This window comes from Haliotis rufescens, unplaced genomic scaffold (assembly GCF_023055435.1).
Source record: "Haliotis rufescens isolate VD_foot unplaced genomic scaffold, xgHalRufe1.0.p SCAF_4, whole genome shotgun sequence".
NCBI lineage: Eukaryota > Metazoa > Mollusca > Gastropoda > Lepetellida > Haliotidae > Haliotis > Haliotis rufescens.
Genome location: NW_025964112.1, coordinates 18,264,174 through 18,287,386, shown reverse-complemented (window position 1 = coordinate 18,287,386; position 23,213 = coordinate 18,264,174). Strand labels below are relative to the sequence as shown.

The following is a 23,213-nucleotide window of genomic DNA, read 5'->3' as shown; positions in this document are numbered from 1 at the left end:
TTAGGCTGACACGCCGTGATATAACTGGAATATTGTTAAAAGCTTCGCTATACCCAACTCACTCACTCACTCCCCACATTCCTAGCTTCCTCTTTCTTTCTACCCACCTTCCGAGCTACATTCCTCTCTACCCATCTTCCAAATTATCTCTTCCTACCCATCTTCCCGGTTCTCTCTCTCTCTCTCTCTCTCTCTCTCTCTCTCTCTCTCTCTCTCTCTCTCTCTCTCTCTCTACCTACCTACATTCACAGCTACCTCTACCACTTGACCCACCTTCCTCTCTACCTACATTCACAGCTACCACTACCTCTCTACCCAGCTCTCTCTCTCTACCTACATTCACAGCTACCTCTACCCACCTTCCTCTCTACCTACATTCACAGCTACCACTACCTCTCTACCCAGCTCTCTCTCTCTACCTACATTCACAGCTACCTCTACCCACCTTCCTCTCTACCTACATTCAAACCTACCTCTACCACTCTACCCACCTTCCTCTCTACCTACATTCACAGCTACCTCTACCTATCTACCCACCTTTCCAGCTCTCTCTCTACCTACATTCACAGCTACCACTACCTCTCTACCCAGCTCTCTCTCTCTCTACCTACATTCACAGCTACCACTACCTCTCTACCCAGCTCTCTCTCTCTACCTACCTACGTTCACAGCTACCTCTACCTACCTTCCTCTCTACCTACATTCACGGCTACCACTACCTCTCTACCCAGCTTTCTCCCTACCTACATTCACAGCTACCTCTACCTATCTACCGACCTTCCCAGCTCTCTCTCTACCTACATTCACAGCTACCACTACCTCTCTACCCAGCTTTCACTCTACCTACATTCACAGCTATCTCTACCTATCTACCCACCTTCCTAGCTCTCTCTCTCTACCTACATTCACAGCTACCACTATCTCTCTACCCAGCTTTCTCTCTACCTACATTCACAGCTACCACTACCTCTCTACCCAGCTTTCTCTCCCAGTCCCAGCTATCTCTCTCTCTGTCCCCACTTTTTATCATAGACATATATAGATCTATATTGTCTTTGACACTACTCATACTGCTTGCTACATCTCTCTTCTACATTCCTAACGTCCTACGCACATTCAAGATGACTACTAGGATCTATTCTTGAATGCAGGATATTTCATTAAACTCCAGATCCTATGACTATGTGTCTGTAGCACGAAAAAAGTTGGGGGCATCAAATTTGCATGTATAACCTTTCAAAGAAGGCTCACGCAAGCAATAACAATGTAAAGGCACATCAATAGTTCACAACTATGCAGTGCTGAGTACTGGTAAGTCCCGTCAGTAATTATCTTATCATTGACAATATAAAGCTATTCAATATAAGAATGTCACATATATTATATATATGTTATTAATGGAGGGTTACAATACCTAGAGATAAGCATTCACCATAAATACCATAGCAAAAGTGAGAGGTTTTTAAATGCTTCCATTTTCAACATATACCAGTGAACAAGAATAATTGATGACTTTTTTCTAAAGTGAGTGAGTGAGTATGGTTTTACGCCGCTTTTAGCAATATTCCAGCAATATCATGGCGGGGGACATCAGAAATGGGCTTCACACATTGTACCCATTTTTCTAAAGAATTGCTCCTGGTTTTTTTCTTTCTGGTTTGGTTTGTTTGTCGTTTAACGACTCAGCTATATGACGGCAGTCAGTAAATCAACTAGTCTGGACCAGACAATCAAGTAATTGACACATTTACGCAAAAATCACTAAACCTGATGACCCGATCCATTTACTTGCCTCTTCCAACCAGCATAGGATTCAGGGGGCTAACAGCTGAAAGGGTAACGAATACCTATTGCCATTTCAATGTACTGTATGTGTCACTTTGTAACCAAAAAACAAAACATGAGTCAGAAAATAAAAGATACAACTAGAAATTACTTTGCTACATAAGGAAATACTTGGCGAGTAATGGCGACACTTAGTTATTTTCCAAGTTTATATATTTTGTGGGCTAAATTGAAAACCATAACACTAGGTGAGGTGAAATAGGGTTTAACATCACGTTCTAGGTTCTTACACTTATACAGCGACGTGCATGTATGTGTGGCTTCTTGTATAAGTCCAAAGTTATGCCTGTTAGTGCTAGCCCACTGAGATACCCTGCTCAGACACAATACAGATTCCAAGCAGGCCAATCCTTGTTTTATCTCGAATACCGAGCACCAGAGAGAGTAACAAGTCATTTCTTTTGGTATGACATAGCCAGGGATATCGAACCACCCACATGCCAATCTTTGGAGAAACACTCTATCCACACTAAAGTACTCATGGAAATGAAAAAAAACTATTTTTCTCAATTTAAAAATCGACACAAAGTGTTACGTAGCTGTAAATATGAAATAACAAAACAACTGGAAAAGTACTAGTCTGGATTTGCTAGTTTGATCTCAGTGAACAATACAAAATGTACTTTACAGGAGGTAATTTGTCGGCACTTTCAACATTCAAAAATAAAACTAAGTCCAAATTGACATAGCAGAATCAGACTATAGGCATTATGCACCTGTTCTCACCTTGATCTACTTGCACCTGGTTATGCCCTGTTTCACAATAGTCTGTTTTATTCACATTTATACACACTTTTACGTGTAAAAAGGCATAAAAACATTTGATACGCTGCATTTGTGCCACGGCCCAATTAGTACTAATTTAGTTGTTTGAATATTTACATATTTTGTATATTAACTGCATTTATTTAAGATCTGAGGTTGAAAAAACAGTTTGTTTTCATTTCCGTGAGTACTTTAGCATTAAAGCAGCAAGGAGTCTGTGGTAACAGCCATGGTTTCAGTGTCTGCAGTTTTACAATGTTATTTACAATCTCATTAAAATCAGATCTTAGTTCTCGCTATCGCTAAACAAAGATCTGCGGACATCCCATTATAGGCCACGCCAGAACGATCTTTCATCTGACCAATCAAAGCGTCGCTTACCAGATCATGAAAGTGACAGTCGAAATGTGTTTCTAATCATGCAACCTCGAAAATGTTAACACTGGGTATTCCGAATTACGGCCCGTACGGCTGATTCAAAATCAAAATTATCGTCTATCTCTCGCTTCCGTGGGATAAACATTTGAACGGAGGAGACGTTGAACAGTACATGGGAAGCTCTGCCATACATTCTCAACCATATATAAGACATTCCAGAATGTTCATTTGTTCAAAGTATAGACAAATTTAAGACTTAATATTCTGGTTGTTATTTTCACATGAAGAACACAGAGCATGAATGTTCTAAACTTCATTTATTCCTATTCCCATACAAGAATAATCAAATGGTAATCAAACTGGTGATAAATCTTGAAATGTCAACCCATTTCCAACATTTGACCAACACAAAATGTTACATGTACATAATTTATATATTACAACAAACTGAAAAATGGCTTATGATTTTTTATTTGTCTCTTCAAACTTCAAGTACAACTATTGTGTTTATATAACAGAGCACAGATTCACACTACCCAATCTTTCAGTGGGATCATTGTTGTCTCACTGACAGCCACAATTCAGTGCAAACTAAGTGTGCAGTCAGTCAACACGGCTGGGATACAAGTCTTCATTTACAAATCATGTCACTGTCTGGCTGGAGTTGCCTCCCTTAATGTCCACCATGCTCATCCTTTTTGAAAATAAACTTCTGAGCTAATAATGTGATGACAACAGCTGGGAAAGCCCACTTGAAGCCCTTTCCGACACTTTTCATTGCCGCCCTTCCTACTCCTTGGAAGTTGTCAGGGTGATAACGCCACACTTCATTTCTGAAAAAAAAACATAACATGAAAAAACTGAAGTTTGATGTTACTGATTGACTATTTCAAAACATTGTTTAACTTAAGTCACTCACTGACATTGACATTAATAGGCAAAAGGCATCTTAGTCAGTGTTTAAGGGGGGACCTGGCCTTGTGAGTTTTTTGGTCTTGTATTTGAATCATTGGACATCTAAATTATAACTTTTTAATGTTAGATTTAAGAAAAATAAACAGATTTTCATCATTAATTTCTAACACAAATGAACAGGTCATATGTCATACCATCACGTAAGTGGACCAGTGTGTAGTATTCCACACCCTGATCCACATTCAATTATCTATCTAGTTTGTTGAATATTGCATCTATGATGTCTACTGTCTAACTTACGGTACTTTCTGTCGGTATTGACAGCTTTTTATTATGCATAATTTGTCATCACTTCATGAGTAAGACATGGGTGATGAGACATACAAGTTTAAGTAGTTAGGGCACTCAAATGACACACATACAATTACTAAAGAGATTACAAGATACAAGAAAAAACATTTAACATTGGTTATTAAATATTATAACACTAGTCCTTCAGAGCTAATGTTAAACATACAGCTTAAGAGAAAACTATGTAACAACTGAGTTGATAAAATGTACATATTTCAGCGTTGCCAAAGTGCCCAATAGTTAAGGTGTCATAAGGACTAGTAGAAATTTGCCATGTTTAAGGGCAATGTTATCATTATAAGGACTAGTGGACGAAATTTGTTAGTTTCTACCACTGTATTTACAGTATCAAGTTAAAAGGAAATAAAAGGAAAGCACAGGGAAGATTCATTTACGATATTTACACTTAGAGCATTTGCATATGAGGCTTGACCTGTTCCTAAGAAACTTGCAGAAATCTATATGATTCAGATTTTTAAAACTGGCAGGCAATTCCAGATCCTAATGGCCCCATAAGCAAATGAATATAGCCTGAACTTCGAAGTTGTTACCCGGGGAGTAAGTTCCTGTCGGAGGGATTTGGTTGGCTACTTTAAACTTATCAAATTTGGAATATACACAGATAAAACTTTACTAACAAGTTTGAATGTATGTCTTTGCTACGGTAATATTCAATGTATTGACAAAGATAGGTTCTGTGTTCAATTTCACAATTGTGCAAACTGAGTCACAAGAAGATAATAATGAGAAGTTCTCTTGAATCATGAAAAAATGGTAAACACTGTTTATGTTGTGTTTATCATGTTTATCATGTTTATCTTGGATACCTGCAGGCTCATATGTTCTCTCTCATCATATCACGTATATAATCAAGGTAAATTACTAATGTATGCCTCAGTTTTGATTTATAGTTAGAACTTGGCTGGCATTTGTTTAAATATCATGTCTATAAGCCCTCACTGTTTAATGTTGGAAATGTCATGGTTCATTTCACTATCTACACGATATAAAACTTCAGCTGTTAATCTCAATGTACTCTCATCTTAACCTATCTACATGATCTAGTTAAGCCAAAACATTTGGAATAAAATATTTGGATTCAAAAAGCATTAAAAGAAATGATATTAATCATGGGAATAATTCACTTCACTTCCATGGCTTTCAATCTGCGCTACACAGAGGATCAACTCGGGCTGCCAGCTTGAGTGCATGAGTAAGGTCTAAGACATTTACCACTTTGGTGAAACCCACAAAGCTTGAGAATGGAGCCAACAGTTGCCTGCTTGAAACTCAGCTAAGCTAATATGTTAACCTTATTAGCCAACATTTTACTACAGATCACGGTCACAATCACAAATAATTGGTGCTCATGTACCTATGATCAGCACCCATTTGTTTACCTTGATGCTCATGTGCTGTAGCCATTTTTCTCCACAAAATTAAAAAACTTGATAAAATGTTACAGATTGTCCTCAAATTACAATGGATTGATTCTTTAAAAGAGGTGAGAGATGTAGCCCATACCCTAACTCCCAACTAACCCAAAGCTTCATTAAGGAGTACCAAACCCTCAGGATCATAAAGGGGTGTTTGATTGGCAAGGGCTTGTACACTAAGAATCATGAAAGAGTGTTTGATCAGATAAGGGGACCAAACATTGAAGATGCTTAATCAGAATGGGGATCCAAGAGCTAAGGATAGACTTAGACTTAGGGTGTCCTATCCTAACTGAGGTTCGAAGTGGGGTGCAAGATCAGTGAAGCAAGAGCCAACTGCCGTCACCTGGAGTCATTTAGAGTGAGTGAGTTGGGTTTAACAGTATTCCAGTCATATCACGGCGTGTCAGCTTAATGTGGGAGGAAAGCCCGAAGTGATGCAGGTCTCAGACGTTTACCACTTCGGTGAAACCCACGAGCACGTGTATGGTGCTGACAAACCTAGAAACATAATCGGGGCGAACCGGGATTCGAACCCACAATCATAGGTTTCTGGGAGTCATTTAGAACCATAGCTCGGAAAACTTCATTCTTGCATTAATCTTGATGCAGGCATTGTCAACAAAAGTAATCTAGTCAATTGCCAACTTTAGAAGTAGGCTATATTCATGGATGTTGACCATATTGATTACATTGGAAGCATCTTGTGAAAACCCATAATCTGCATTGGAAGAACACAAAACTTAAAAAACGTAGAATAATTCCCCGCAGGCCTACATGAAGCATACCTTTACATTTTGACATGTTTATATAATGTGTTGCAGTTAATTCTGTGTTGTTTCTCACCGTATCCATGGATCCTTCAAGCCTCTGGCGGCCAATAAACTCCGCAGTTGTTCTAATTCTTTTATCCCTTCAACTTTATACTGTCTCCAGTCAGGTATTTGGACTTTCCCACCGCCTCCCATACCGAAATTTGACTGGAATCGGCAGCCTTCGTGCGGTCACCTTTCGTTCACCTTGCCGCCGGAAGTGAACGACGCGGTACTTGGTAGATTATAAAATGCCGAACATAAACATACGGAAATGACTATTGTTGATAAAACACCACATTGCTGATTACATTAAGAGTTAAACAACAGACAAATGGTATATATGAATTCGTGAAAAGGAAGCTGATTGTATCATTTATCATTTGTGTTCGCAAGATTTCACGCACTTATTTTATGTAATATAAAAGAAGGATCGAATGAAAACGGAAAAAGGAACTAACGAGAAACCTATGTAATAACGGTGTTAAGTGCAGCAATTACCAGGTAGTTTAAAAAAAATGTGTACATTAATTTCATTTCACATATCTCACCCAAATTTTTTTAGGTATTAAATATCTGAGATAATACCAATGTAAGGATTACAACTGGGCAGTACATACCGGTGGTTGATAGAAAGAGCTACAGACCACAGACATGGCAAGCAGGCTGTAAAGTTTTCAGCTGAAGAATTCCCACAGCAGAAAATCTATCAGCGACGCATCCTTAAAAAAAATCTTATTTTAAAAAGATATACCCACATAACAGGCTGAAACATCCCCCGGCCAGTTCTTCCCAGAGAAAGTAATTGCCTTGGCCAGATCAAATCCTGGGCCAGTTATTCTCCACTGTGGACAAAGCTTCCCCTACAGGTCTTCTAACATGTATTGACACAGTAAAGTGTCTTTCATGGCCAAGCCTCTCCCATTAAGGATTTTCAGGAAAAACATATTTTAAATATTTCTCATAATTTTTAAACTTATATTCATCTTCAAAAATAATTCAGATATTGTTCCACAATGTTGAAATGTTTCTATTTTTATATTTATTGAATATGAGGATGTTGATGCAATTTGATGATTGACAAGTGCTAAGCTTCTATGCTGTAAGAGATGTTCATGATGTTTCTGTGAAACAAAATATGTGTATTCATTCCTCTGTACTATAAAATAGTTATAATTGAAATGGCAATAGAAATATTATGTAATTCAAGTGGTTTTGAAACCGAGTCTCCTTCCTTGTTCTCTGACTAAACAGGTCATTATTAGTCAAAATACATATATGCAAGATACAACAGTTGCTTACTTCAAACACATGTCAATTGCATGAAATATGATTTAAACTTATACAAAGTATGTGAAGTAGTAAATGCGATGGTTTCTGATACTCATGCTATGTTGTTTCCATTGTCCGGCTATTAAAATACTCCGGCTATTGTTATCACCATGTATGTTATATAAAAACTACATAATTTGTCAAATATGATATTGGGCATCTTGATGTATTGGTTGAGGTTCTGCAGGGGGTCGCTGGGTAAATAATGGTGAAGACTGTGTATTATGTGCTGGCATTGCTCAATTTCTTTATGAATGAAATTTATAAGTATCAATACTAATATCCTTCCTGTATTTGATATCTAGATTTGATAGTACATTATACTCGGAGTGTTTGCATGCATGTATAGAAATATGTTTCACTTAGTTATTAGAAACCACTGGCTAGAACACAATGTTGTTGTAAAGGTTGTCCATCCCTTGATCCAGGTGGTATTAAATAACCTCCCAAGATAAACCTTGAGTTGTTTGTAATCCTCCAGCAGGAATCCATTTCAGCTTGATGGAGTCAGAGTTATTAGTTCAGTTGTTACCACGGTAACAAGACATCTGTGTATTTCTTCATCCATGTCCATAAATGTGTGTCGAGAATTTAACGCAGAAAAAAACCCAACTCCGTCCTGAGGGCCGCACAATATTCATTATACCTACAACGTATCAAGAGAAATTATGGGTGTCTGTCATGTCATATATGAAGCATGACCGCTGTCCACCTTTTCAGGATCTAAAGTAATCATCTACAGTACAGTACAGTACAGCATATCATTATATTACAGGACCCTCACATTGCCTGCAAGTACCCTTAAAATGAGCATTTCTGATTAAATTCAATGTTTTTATACTTATCTGACGCTACACCTATAGCACTGTGTAAAAACATGAGCATTTCTGATTAAATGTAATGTTTTTAAACTTACCTGATGCTACACAGTGCTATAGGTGTAGCGTCAGGTAAGGTAAAACATGAATTATTGGTGTCCCTGGACTCCCCCATTCTTGTTCGTCAAGGTAAATCCCTGTCGGACCATATATTTTGTGTGTGTGTGTGTGTGTGTGTGTGTGTGTGTGATATTTCTCAACTAATCTAACAACAAAGAAGCCCTCCCCATGTGTGTCAATTTCTTGCAACCCTTCTACTTGTTCATTTTATTCAAAGATGGTCTTTTACATCCAAGTAGTTCATAAAATCACTAATGTCCATTAGTGGCCAAAATTGTTTAAGAACTGTCCTTTTATAATAGCTCTCCCTGTGAAGCTGCCATGCCTTTCTGCAATACCTTACTTTGGCACAAATATCTATTGTAAGAGTAACATTGTTGCAAAAGATTCTCGGTAAAAGAGAAAAAATCAACCTTTGGCCAATTTCACTTATGACAATGCAAATAGTGACGCCATGAGCCAACTTGGATCTTCTTATGGTCATACATTCAATCAAGGTTTAAGCCATGTGCCCACAGTGGTGTTCTTAGGAACGAGACTTTTTCAACCTATTGTAGATTTGAATAAAAAAAATAATTTAAAATAAAAAAAAAAAATCACTGATTTGAACAAGATATCTACATAAGGAAACTGGACCCGTGAAGACCCGTGTCTTCAGCAACCCATGCTTGCTGTTGCTTTTTAAATCATTTTACAGACCGCCATCATATAGCTGGAATATTGCCGAGTGCGGCAATAAACAACCAACCAACCATAAGGAAACTGCATGTCAAATTTCAGTTTCATCAGTCAAGCAGTATCGGAGGATTTCAAGGTGCTACCCCTACTTTCTTGGCATCCCACATACCACTTAATTTGTCTCGGCATTCAATTTATGAACTCTTGAGTCATATCAGTGTACACAAATTAGACTGGGATTGTTACATAGAATGCAAGACATCCCTGCTCATAAGCTTGGGACCAAACATAGTCACCCTTTGCAAGAAAAATAAAGTTGAAAAATAAATTTCAACACTGAAATATTGGCATCCGTGTACCAGGTAAACATTTTTGTGGCATCCAGCTTACTGCACTGCAACATTGGGAATTCTGCTGAACAGGGCTCAATATCTGAAGTACCAAAATGTTGGCACCTGTATTTAAGAGCATATTAAATGAGAAAAGTTCTTTCACTAAACAGCAAAGGGCTAACTGGCAAAAAGAGCAAAAACACTGGCTTGTTGTCCGTGGAAAGTTTAGGCCTGCTTGAACTTGTTTTGCCATTTTCTTCTGTACCAACATGGTGGAACTTTGCCTGGACAATCAGACCAACAGGTCCTCCCAATGTCGCTTGAACCAGTTTTTAAAGCTAATTTTGGTTTTCACAGCAAGCTGCAACTACATGTGAACACCTAATTTTTGCCGATTCTCCCCAATGTATGCAGATAAATTGTCTAAACATGGTGGCATGCTAGTGTGCGGTGCAGTTCCAATATTTTGCACCTACTTTGATTTTGATAGCCCATGACCACATTTTCACTTTGATGACAGTAACTATTATGCTGTAAAGGTTGAATCAAGATCAAATTCTGAACATACATGTTGGATCCACTATGAACTACACGTATGCCAAATTTCAATAAATTCTCTAATGGTCAATAAATGTATTAGTGATGCTCGGTGAGTATCGGTACAAATATGTTTGTATCATGTATGGTACAGACTTTGAAACCACAAAACCACAGTTCAGTGAATAAGCAGGCTAAAAAAGTGTTTGCAAGTTCTTGCGCCTTCACTGCCAATTCCAATCATGCATTTCTGGCCAAACGTGCATATGAAGTTATAATAAAACAATATCCAATGCCCCATAAGAAAATGATATGCAAATCTGTCTCTTACAGCCAATCACATGCTGCACATGTCTGCACGGTGGTATGGTTGTAAGCAGACAGGCATGTTTGCATTTATGTAGCAAACATAATACACATGACCTTCATCGTGACCTTGACTGTCAGTCTTTGCTGATTGAGGCCCTGCAACTACAGCAAAGCATTTTCTAGTTCAGCTGTGAACACACTCTTCTCATATCAGGACCTTTCAGGTTGAAATTCACCCCTACTGACATGACTGACATGAAAAAGGAAAGCATACTTGATATGCCATCCCTGACTTGTCCTAACTGTGTGTGATTTCAGAAACAAAGTGCAGTGGTACTAACAATGAGTGAATGAGTTGGGTTTAGCGCTGCTTTTAACAGTATTCCAGTTATATCACGGCGTGTCAGCTTAATGTGGGAGGAAAGCCCGAAGTGATGCAGGTCTTAGTACTAACATTGTGACATGGGGTTTTGAATTATGTTTACACCTGTATCAACTGTATTGAAGATATAAGAAGTAAATCAAACCCTGGATCCATTTTCTTCGGAATCCCACAAGGGAACGTTCACTCAGATAGGTAGGCAATGTGCTGGCCATTAGTAATTCTACAATAAAGGACTTATCTGTCACTCTACAGTGGAGGGGAGCCTAATGAGCTGTTCCGATCATGCTGATCATGTCACACTACCATTGCCTCTGTGAAACTACCACAAAACACACACCTTACTTTAGTACAAAACAGTAAATAGCGCATCAGTAGTGACAAAACAACAAACAAACATACATATATATTTATTTCCAAGTATGTATAATGTTATTGTATTACTCATGGCACACACACACACTGCTTTCAGCACTGTCTACAAAATGTTTATCAACCTCAAGTCTACAGAGGCTAAAGAATGCATCTCTGACTTACTCTAACACTGATGTGTTCAATTCATACAAAATCACAAACAGATCTTGAATATTCAATCTATATCATCGTGACATATTACTCTTAATAAGAAACATTTTCGATCTGCACCGAAACAAGTGAAAGAAAGAATTATGTAATCATCTAAATACATGATTTGATTTTGTGATGGAACAAGTCCAGAGAAAAAGTCCTTCCAATATGAATCTACATCATGATGGCTAAATGATCAAATATTTTCAAAAATGTTCCTGGGGTCCCTAGAATCCTGAAGAATTCTTCTGGGGATACACAAAAAGTTGACATCAGTGTCCACCTCTTGTTATACACAGTCTTTGTCTGTCACAACATTTACTGGGGCAGAGCCAGGAGAGTCTGCTGTCCACTGGGGAGGTAGATGACGTTCCTGGTCCGGGACAGCTGGTAGGCAATATCTTCTGCAGCTTCTATCTTCCTCAGTTCCACCAGACCCTCTCCTGCCTCACCGAATGCCTTTGCCAGGAGATTAGCAGCACTGGAATCACCCTCGGCTGAGATGACGGCAGCTTTCTTCTGTTGTTCAGCCTGGGAAAACAAAGGGGTGAGTTGTTGTTTTATGCTACAGAAAGCAATGTCCCAGCAGCCAACATATAATGGAGTCTGAAACTTGAACTGAACACGAACAATGATATACGTGCCTCCTAACCACTATATCTGAATTTGAAAACAATCTCAAGGCTGAATAAACTAATTAACTTAGCAGATAAAACTTAAAAAGCTATTACCCCCGTAGCTCTAAAATGTACTAAAGAAGCCATATGGTGGTCTAGAAGACTAAAAACTTTGGGCACAGACTAACTCGTCACACAACTATCCAGGCTGAAATAGTCACCATCCCATCCCATCCTCATTTGTCAGTTCTTACAACAAGAAGGATCCACACGAGGCCTGACTGCTCAACTGGGAATGTATCTTACCTTCTCTACAATATATCTGGCTCGCTCGGCATCCTGCTGGGCAACCTGCTTCATCTCAACAGCTTCAGTGAACTCTTTGCCAAATGTTAAATGTGTCTGGAAACAAACAGAAAAGACATGCTCTACTGTCATCTCAACTTGTTATGAATGTTCAGGCATGAATCGTGTGTACTATGTGTACAATGTGTGTAAAAAGGCACCTATTAGCTGGGTGAACTGATTTTGGGGTCTAAAGGAATGTTGACAATTGAACATAACAATATTGTTTCAAATACAACATGTACAACAGATAATATGATTGTTTAATTGTTTTGCAATTTTCATGATTATTTTCCAACTTTGAACCAGGTTACTGTCAACATCTGATGAATTTACCCCAGAACTGTCAGGTTCTTTAGCATTAGCAGGAACAATGCTTGATGAAGTTGCAGATGAGCTTGAATGTGTACCAATAAAAAAATTCTCATATCTTCTTGTTTTGCCATGCTTTGAAAATACTTGACCTTGACCTTAAACAATACTGGAGTGAGTGAGTGAGTGAGTTGGGTTTAACGCTGCTTTTAACAGTATTCCAGTTACATCGCAGCTAGTCAGCTTAATCTGGGAGGAAAGCCCGAAGTGATGCAGGTCTCAGATGTTTACCACTTCGGTGAAACCCACATGCACGGGTATGGTGCTGGCAAACCTAGAAACATAATCGGGGCGAACTGGGATTCGAACCCACAATCATAGGTTTCTGGCATGCCGCAGGGACGCAACTCTGCACAGCGAATCGCGGCACCTTAGACGTATGGGCCACCCTTGACCTCTTAAGCAATACTGAGACAGAGCACTGCAGACACGTAAGATTTTGCATACTCAGAAGATACCAGTCATAGATGGAATCCCTCAAATGAAATAAAAATACCACTGAGAGAGTTGTAGTTTTGCATTTTGTACATGTGGTATGTCCTGTTTTAATTTTTATGAGCACAGGACAAAGGACTTTGCATCCAGTAACTTCCAAATGCAACAAGTAACATCTCTAAAGACAGTGAAGTAAGTGAACATTCTCTTCAGTCAGCAATATTGCAGACTTATGGAGGGCTTTAAGGAACTGAGTCTTGGCCTGGTAAAAAAGGGGTTCATTTAATGATCAGTGATTTACCTGGGTTATATATTTTGGGGACCAGGGGTATTCAAAACTGTTAATTGTAGGTGGGTTAAAGGTGAGGTGAGGTGAAATTGGGCTTAACGTCACGTCCAAGATTATTGCACTTATATAGCGACATGCATGTACGTGTGTGTGTTTGTGTGGCTGTTTGTACTAGTCCGGGCTGATGCCGATTTATAATGCTAGCTCACTGAGATACCATTCCACAGTTAAACATGAATACCCCACTCAGACACAGGATACTGACTCCGAGCCGACCAGTCCTTGTTTGTTCCAAACTGAATACATTCAACCACATGTGACATGACATTGGGCATTGGCCGAAAGTTAAAAATATATCAGGCATTCCCCAACTGAAACAAATTTACAAGTGCTTGAGCTAGAAGACTGCTAACCGTTCAACTGTGTATTGTATTTTTTAAATGATTACAAAAAGGAAATTAAATTACGGAAAAGCAATATTCATTTCTAAACAAGCATACCAATTTTCTGTATCCAAGCGGATGCACTCTGTATTTTTTTCAATTTTTATGTCTTCTGTTAATTCTTTCCTGATCAAAACCAATGTCTGAATATGACGGTAAGACTCACCAAGCTGACAGTGCAACCAGCATGTGCTCATTTTGTCAGCTCTTTTGACAAGCATGATGTACGAGGGGGCTGCCCCTGAATCCATACCAGCACTGGTTGTAAAATTTGAACTACCTAATAACTGTCAGGGGATACTTACCAAGGAGATGTCATCAAGTATCATTCCGAACTGGTGTGCTCGTTCTGTGAGTTCCTCACTGACTCTCTGTGATACTATCTCTCTCTGTGTGATCATCTCACTGGCATCAAACTGAGCCTGAAAAGGACATTTCGGGAAAGGACTTCATTCAATGTTTGACAAGCAACCATTCTACACTACAAGAATAGCCAGCATGTTCTCTATCAAGCAGCCACGAGGGTGATTAACTTCTTGCACATGAGGTTAGGAAAAAATCAGAGTAAGAACATTATAAACTCTGTATGTTAAAAATGTTTGATCCACGAAAGTCAGACATTTCAGGAATGATAAAAAAACCCAACTAATTTGTTACAGAAAATATTGGAAATAAATAACCAAAACATGGATACATTGACCGAAATTGATTGTGTTAAAAAAACAACCCAGCCCAATTCCTCTATCCCAAAAAGCAATAGAATACTAAACAGGTGGTCCCTTAAAAGCCATCATTCCATTGGTACATGGTAACTTATTTATCACTCAAATATATCAAAAATTATTTATCATTATTTTCAATCCTTGCTATATCAAGAAGTGACATGGACACAAATATCTGAAGACCACTCACTACAACAGCTTTCAACACTTCATTAGTAATGGATGGGAGGACTCGCTCATCATAGTCAACGCCTATGTTGGAGAACAGCCTCGGCAGCTGATCCACCTGGGGACGGAACAGGATCCTCAAAGTGATGTTGACATTCTGCAAGTCTGTAACCATGGAAAAATGACATAAATGAGCAAATACAAATTGTTTATTGTAAAAATATTATTTTTACTTATCCTAACTCACACTAATGGCATATCTCTTCTCATTACTTAAAGAAAGTGGAAACTTGCTGTGCTGTGTTCTCTGAGAACAGAAAAACATATCACCCAAACACACCCCTCTCATGCGCAGGCGCACCAGAGCCAGTGACCAACCCATCTGACTCACCACTCTCTCATTTTCTTATCCTCTTCATGGCCGAAATCATCAGGGAGAGCAGGGGACTGCTGGGTGGGTGCCTCGGGGTATGAATCACGATAAGGAAATTAACATGATATTTTTACCCTAAAAAAATCATCATTTACCTTATCCTGACTAATGCTAATTGCTAGAATGTCACAGTTGGCGGTGGGTCTGACCTGGATATCTTAAAGATATATGCATAAAGCCCTGAGCGGGCAGAGAGACATGTCTTCAATGTCCTCTGATCCTAGAATGGACAAAACCGCTGGGACATGAAATTGTCTATCTGCTTGTCCATGAAGCTGGTTCTTTGCGATTATTATTAAACATATTTTATTGTCCAAAAAGATAAAGGGATTGGGCACAAGGGCACCAGTTATTACCGCCTTCTCCCTTTTGCGTGAAGTCCCCATCTCAAGCCGAGAAGGACCGATACATGTTTACCACTGTTGAACCTGGTTCAACTGAAGTTGATTGCAAGCATCTCTGACATTCTGGCTGTAGTAACTAGAACAAGAATAAATAGGGTCTTTTGTGTCAGATGTTCAAAATCAGCTTGTTGTAATGGTTCATAAACATTGCTGGTAAGATGTTTCAGCACTATGTTTAGATCCCAAGCTGGGGCTCAAAATTTCTTCTGTTGATCATCAAGTTTGTAGGATCTCTGCAGGGCTTTCAGTTCCGGAAATTTTTTAAGTTTTTCTCAGTTATTCATGGTTAAGACAGAGCTGACAGCTGCCAAATAAGATCCTCATGTTGAACCCTTGAGGTTTCTTGTGCTTTGCAAATGACATAAGAAATCTGCTACTTGTGAAGTAGCTTGTGCTGCTTTGAACACTTTTGATCTCGCGAACTGGTCCAATCTCTTCCACTTGTCATCATACAATTTCAGTGTGAATCTACGAAGTGCTAAGTGAGTGAGTGAGTGAATATGGTTTTACACCGCTTTTAGCAAAATTCCAGCAATATCACGGCGGGGACACCAGAAATGGGCTTCACACATTGTACCCATGTCGGGAATCGAACCCGGGTCTTCGGCGTGATGAGCAAACGCTTTAACCACTAGGCTACCCGACCGCCCAACGAAGTGCTAAGGAAACGTCTTTAGCAGCCCTGGTCGAGTATCCTCGTCTTGTGAGGCTATTCGTCTTGGATGAACTTGTTTTGAGTGTGGATGACGAAGTAGATTTGGCAAGTTTGGTAGCTTTATTAGAATGTGTTTTCCTGCTATTCTGAGGAGGTCTGGGAACCATACTACTGGCCAATAAAGTGCAACCAAAATCAGTTGCAGGTTCATTGTGTGAATGATCTTCTGAAAAACAAGAGGTATCAGTGCTGGTGGTGGGAATACATATACTCGTGAAGTCCTTCCCATGATATTGCCAGCACATCGTTGACTGGGTTAACAATTTCAGGTTGAAATTCAGTTGAAGTTTAGTAGCTCTATCTGTTGATGAGCCTGCACCCCATCGTCATGGTAGGGGTGCAACAGGTCTCCTTGTGCAGAGAGGCCACAATTGGTTTGATCTCGCACATAAATAATCACTGGGTCGTTGAAATTCCAAACAGCTGGAGACCGCAGGACTATCAATTGGTAATGTTGCCCTTGCATAGGAAACGAAGATATTTATGAAAGCTAGATGGGGATGTGAAGGTAAGCATCCTGATAATTGATCCTTACTAGATGCTTACCAGATAATCTTCCTAGTTTTATCATTTGCTTTATCTGTTGTAGATGGATCATTCTGAACTTGTCTGGCTTTTGAAGATCCTTTTTGTTGAATTCCTTCATGCTGTAGACAAAACGACTTTGAGTTTGCGTTCTATTTGGAGATCAAGAAGATCAGTGAATAGAACTTCGAAATAAGGACATCTGATTGTACTATCTCTGCTGCTCCCTTTGTAAGAAGTGTGTTCATGGCTTCTGCTTACAGTGAACTATATTTATAACGAACACGCTTATAACGAACTGACGGATATAACAAACTATTTTTTGGGTCCCGCCCATTTGCTGTGTATATTCCGTACATTTGCTTATAACGAAATTTGGTTATAACGAATTAAAATTAGTGGTCCCTTTGAGTTCGTTATAACCGTAGTTTACTGTATTTGGATTGCAGTGTCTCTGGATATTGGACAAATAGCGGATTAAGAGAGAGGTTCCTTGCGTACAGCTGGAATGTAACCCTTCCTCAAAATGTTCAATACGAACAGGTTCTCCAGGATGTCCCAATAACTCTATCATCTTGCCAGTCCTTCACCTACAGTTGATTGCTGAACATGAACAGCTGGAGGTGGAAGTTCCTAGTTGTTCAACAGCCCCCCTTCAGCGACAGGCGTGCCTTGGCCTCGACCAGACTGATCACGTGGTCTGTCTGAAGGTCTTGACTCCTTGGTAACCAGTGGATCTCTTGTCATTAGCTTTCTGAAACCCAGAGAAGCAGCTTTTGAACTGCATTGCCTGTACATTGAGTTTATAGTTTGAACTGACTTCATGAGCATTTGAGTACTGTACCACATCTTTGTTAGTGCTATGACTGTGACCATCAAAGATGGTAGAAGAATCCCATGATAGGTGCAGAAGCAGCTTTGTACACAGGTCAGTCTGATGAGACTTGGCTATTAAGCCCTGGCGATGAAGAAGCCCGAGTCCAGCTAAGATTGAACTTACATTATCAGAAACAAACTCTTGATTCTTCTTTTATGCTACCATTGTCGATAGAAACATCATTTCCCGGTCGGTCTGGGGATCTGTTAGGGTCGTTTACATAGCTTCATTAATGGAGCGTGACATGTTAAGGCCAAAGAAGGCCAAGGTGGTATCCAGCTGACCTAGCTTCATATCGTCGACATGATACGTCTTACTTTTAGAATCAGACATTAGTGACTAGTCTTCGTCAATCTATGGAGCCCGGAGAAAGACGTTCATGGGGTGTAAAGGAAACTTCTTAGCGTTGAAGTATTGAGGTCGTAATCCGCGAGTCCGAGCAGCTTCGGCAAAGGAATCGTCCAAAGTTTTTCCTATCTGAGAAATCACCTTAATCAGAGGGATGGTCAAGGTGTCAATGTCTTCACCTTTGATACAGTAAGGATCACCCAGGATAGTATCCCTGGAGGGAAAGAAACGTGAAGTCCATCGCCAACCCATGCCAGTAATATGTGATCTTCATAATGGAAGAAAATTCTTCGGCAACGTGACTGAGAAGTAGGCGCTGAAGGAGTAGGCTGCATGCAGGGTCTGCCTAAAGTTGTTGCATGGCCATCTCCCCGAGGCAAGAGCGTTAACTGACTTTAAAAGTCCAGTTTACACCCTTGCCGAACCAGGCTGGAATTCCTGGGCTCGATCATAGCGCCACCAGTGGCTATTACGAGATATGTCCATTCTATGCCTCTCCCATATGGACCAATCAGATTCCACCTCTCGTATCACATGCATTTGCTTCAAACAAAATGGTGGCGCCCAGTCAAGACGATGTGGTCTACCACCAAGATCTATTTGGTGATAAAACGGTTCTTACTTAGCGAAGTACATCAAATCACGTGAGCACCTTGAATAAAAACATGAAAAGATTTGGAAAATATCTGTTGACAACGAGTTGGCGATGCACATGCTTTGCAAATCCTGCAATTTACCGAACACTGCATGACAGTTTACAAACTGGATTTCGATTTCGGTGCGCGATTTTGATTGGACTATGCATTGACTCATTAGTCCAGCCAAAATCTAACTAGTTCGGCAAGGGTGGAAACTGGACTTTTATAGTCAGTTTACTCTCTTGCCTCGGGAAGATGTTGCATGGCCTGAAGAACCTGCAGCATAATACGGGTTATCAAACCAGTGTTGGATGACAGAGTAGGTGTAGAACTCTGTGGGAAGAATGCAGGCTGCATGAAGGTATTGTAGCGCGAAGGTCTGAGGCGAAAGTACAGTGTGGTGACAACAAGTGGAACAGATGGGGCGAGGATCACGATCTGAGATACAATGGCAACATTTTGCACACGTTTTCATCATGAAAAAAACCGGGGGGATATTCAAAGAGCTAAAAATGTACAATTACAGCCAAATCCAAAAATAAATATAACGGATGAATATGATAAAGGGTGTTAGGAAAAGGTCATCCGTATTTCAAGCGTAGAAAACAAATTCCCAACTAGCTTGTTGGCTTAAGAGTGATGAGTCAGACGGGTTGGTCACAGGTTCCAGTACCTGCACTTGTGAGATTTTTCAGCTCTCTTGGAACTCAGCACAGGAAGTTTCCACTACCTTTTGGGAATGAGAAGAGATAAGCAATTAGTATGAGTCGGGATAAGATAAATGTAAATCATTCAAAGTGGGTCAGTCAGGTCACAATGGCCTACCATTAGCCAGGACTGAAAACACTTGTTCCTCATATTTTGTGTCCACTCTTAACACAATGTTTGCTTGTTGTTTAACACTGCATTCCAGCTGCATGTCACCTAACTGGACATAATCAAGCCTAAACCTGACAAACCAGTGGTTGATATAATGAGCAACACCCCATACCTTGAGTTACAATGACAGGCATTCAACTAAGTCACCATGTCTGAATTAATGTTCAACAAACTTCAATTTCAATTTTGCGAAATTTGTATTGAACAGTAAGCTTATAATTACAGACATTCTAAGTCTCTACCTACCTTTGCTTCCTGTGATAACTGGAATATTGCGGGGTCTTGATCGAACATCAAAGATGATTGGTTTCTGTACCCATGGAATGAGAAAGTGAGTTCCCTCTCCTACAACAACATCTCTCACTCCTTGGAAGCGATCGAAAATAACAGCCCTGTGTCCACCATCAACTGAAAAGAGTGAGTGAGTTGTGTTTAACACTGCTTTGAACAGCATTTCAGTCGTGTCACAATGTGACAACTTGATGTGGGAGGGTAGCCCAAAATGATGCAGGTCAACACCAACAAGCATATAAGTAGAAACATGAATGCTGATGAATCCGGACATCCAAGTTTACAGATGAAAGAACTTTGTCTGGCTTGTACATGTGTACCAAATTGTAAAAAAGGTGAAGCCATTTTATCATGTTTTAACTTCAAGTCTAAGGGATCATTGAAGATATTTATGAAATTGACTAAGTTTGAGACAAGTGCTGATATTACACAATGGTGCAAATAAGGATGCTGCCTTTGCATATAATAAAGAAGCATAGAGTTACCAAGATTGAACTATGAGCCTCTGACCATGCTGCATGACCGGTTTGTTCCATGAAAAGTGAAAAAGACCAACCCCCAGCCCATCTCCTTTTGAAAATTACCCCCAACCCAGCAAGTAACCCTAAAAGGTCTAAGGACAAACAATATTGTTTGTTCATGTTTAACGCTTTACTCAAAAAACTTCAGCTGAACGTTGGCCAATAAACGTGCTAAAATCACCAAGCCTGGCCAACTGCTCCATTATCGTCTGATATGATCATCATAGGATGTTGGTGACCTCTTCCAACCCAGAACCTCAACAAAGAGCATCACTTTAAAGAAAGCATCAGCGGTTCCTTAGATGAGTCTCAGTCACAGGACATCAGAACTCTAGTAACATCATGTGCTTTCATTTTGTCTGGACCAGACAAACCAGTGATGGGTACTCGTGTATTACATTCAAGGTATTATAAATCCAGAATCCACACAAGACAATGTATTTAATACAGTGGGCTCTGTCCAAACTGGACTCCTAACTAATCCAGATCTCTGTCAATACCAGACCAAATTTACACTTTTGAATTTACTACAATCACTCATAAATAAAATCTGTCTAATTCCTTTACTCCAAATTATGGACTGAAATTACGAAACTGGACGACTCCCTTATGCAAAAAGATACCAACAGACTTATAAGGAAAGTGTCACTCTGTAGTAAACCTTTCCAACATCTCGCTTACATGTCTAGGAAAATGTTTGTGTTAACAAACAATGTGATTACAACATAGATTGATCATGTTGATATCAAAATGGCCTTGAGTTTTCAGTAACATACATCATATTACAAGCTATAGGCCAAACTTTAATTCTGAATAGTTTGCATAACCGGGAGTAGTGCACTTTACCGGGAGTAGTGCACTTTTTTAAATCCAATTAGTGCTGAGGGGGCTAAGAACGCTTCGCCAGCTTACCTGCTTGGCTAATTAGTGCATTAATAAGCCGACGCTACCACTGGACCAAGAGCGCCATCACATGTAACTAGTGCTCGTTTAACGAGTCATTTGCACCTCATTATCATGCCTGCACAGTAAACAATGATATGTGCATGCGCGTTACTGATGTCACACCTCTCCATTCATCCATCAAAATGAGTCACCAATTGAGCTACAAAATGTGTTAAAACAAACTATACTCTAATAGGATTACCATCATTGGATTATTGGAAACACTGTAAAAAGGTAAGAATTTATGGCTAACCATAGTACCATGTCAGTACCCTGAGATGAGTGTGAGTGCATTCTAGCGTGAGCCATGGTAAAGGTATAGCGAGACAGTGGTAGTGCAATAGCGCGGTAATTGAGCTGTTAGCATGGTTAGTAGAGGACAAAGCTACGCCCGGTAAACTGCATTGTTGTCGCATAACCTGTGATAACTAACAAACACCTCAAACAGTTACATTTTATAAGGATTAGAAGAAAATACTACAGTCAAGATTAATTTATTGTGTCACCTTTCATCAAGGCATATCATTTAGGTATTATTCTACATATACATGTCTTCAAGCTTTACCATGTTTACTGTTATCAAGAGACATAATTTGTTGAATCAGAACTGCTGTCTAACTAGACCTAAACCCCAATCCTGGCAAACCAGTGAGTGAATATGGTTTTATTCTGCTTTTAGCAATATCTCACCAATATCAGGATGCGGCACACCAGAAATGGGCTTCACACATTGTACCCAGGTGAGGAATCGAACCTGGGTCTTTGGTGACAACAAGCAAATGCATTACCTACTAGGTTTGGCTACCGCCCATGCAAACCAGTGACTGAACACATGACCAATGATCTATGTCATCATTGGCCAAGGTAGCAAATATGATAAAGAAACAGTATCGGAGAAAATAATAAAAGGAAGACGTGAACCCAACAGTTTGTGCATAGTTAAAACTGTATACTATTCACAAATTTGAAACAAGTTAGTTTTGTTTGAGACATATCAAATTTAATGGCATTAGGCTTAGAATGACGAGGACTTTCAAGAACATTTCCATTATTTTTATCAATTTACAAAAAAAGAATTTCTTCGACATCATTAACTCAATTATAACTTCGCACGCAACTAAGAAATGAACCAATATAATACCCTTAGGGTAGCCTAGATCAATCATAAATTGAGTTTATGCAAACGAGTAAGATCTGCTCATCGTGCTCTGATCGAAAGGGCACGTCGAAATATATACCGTTAAAAAGTGCTGTTTGAACAACTCCACCAGCAACTGCAAGACCAAGGCCGAGCTTTCCAATACCACTTAACAACCGCTGTGCCATCTTGCACTCTGTTAGGCAATCGAATGTTTTGCAGTTATTTGCATCAGCTAGATCGCAAAATTGTGATGAAACCTTGGCCCATGTGAAGGGTACAGGAAGTGGACTTAGCGCATGTCCAACTAGAGAAAATGCAAAAGTTGAAATTTGCCAACAACGGAATAGGATCGAGGGCTATTTTAAGGACAGCAACACACAATGGTCTCGCAATAAAATGAATGATGAAATAACTGGAAAGAAAAAACTGCAAATACATTATGCCAACGATAATATTTATATAACAATAACAACTTTAAATATGTCATCTATTATATGTCCCCGATTCTGGCCAAGACACGTGGAGCTT

At 39.5% G+C, this 23,213-nt stretch overlaps 2 protein-coding genes across 2 annotated transcripts; both read right to left on the bottom strand.

The window, feature by feature from the left end:
* Window positions 1-3,443: 3,443 nt before the first annotated feature.
* LOC124149253 (NADH dehydrogenase [ubiquinone] 1 beta subcomplex subunit 3-like) lies at window positions 3,444-6,741 on the bottom strand. Its single transcript, XM_046520713.2, has 2 exons — window positions 6,537-6,741; window positions 3,444-3,821 (listed from the first exon to the last, which is right to left on the bottom strand). Exons 1-2 carry the CDS (start codon window positions 6,656-6,658, stop codon window positions 3,662-3,664), a joined length of 282 nt encoding a protein of 93 aa, XP_046376669.1. The 5' UTR covers window positions 6,659-6,741; the 3' UTR covers window positions 3,444-3,661.
* Window positions 6,742-11,405: 4,664 nt separating this feature from the next.
* On the bottom strand, window positions 11,406-22,983 carry LOC124149252 (prohibitin 1-like). Its single transcript, XM_046520712.2, has 6 exons — window positions 22,783-22,983; window positions 20,034-20,195; window positions 14,991-15,133; window positions 14,384-14,500; window positions 12,501-12,596; window positions 11,406-12,108 (listed from the first exon to the last, which is right to left on the bottom strand). Exons 1-6 carry the CDS (start codon window positions 22,868-22,870, stop codon window positions 11,896-11,898), a joined length of 819 nt encoding a protein of 272 aa, XP_046376668.1. The 5' UTR covers window positions 22,871-22,983; the 3' UTR covers window positions 11,406-11,895.
* Between the last annotated feature and the right edge of the window lie 230 nt (window positions 22,984-23,213).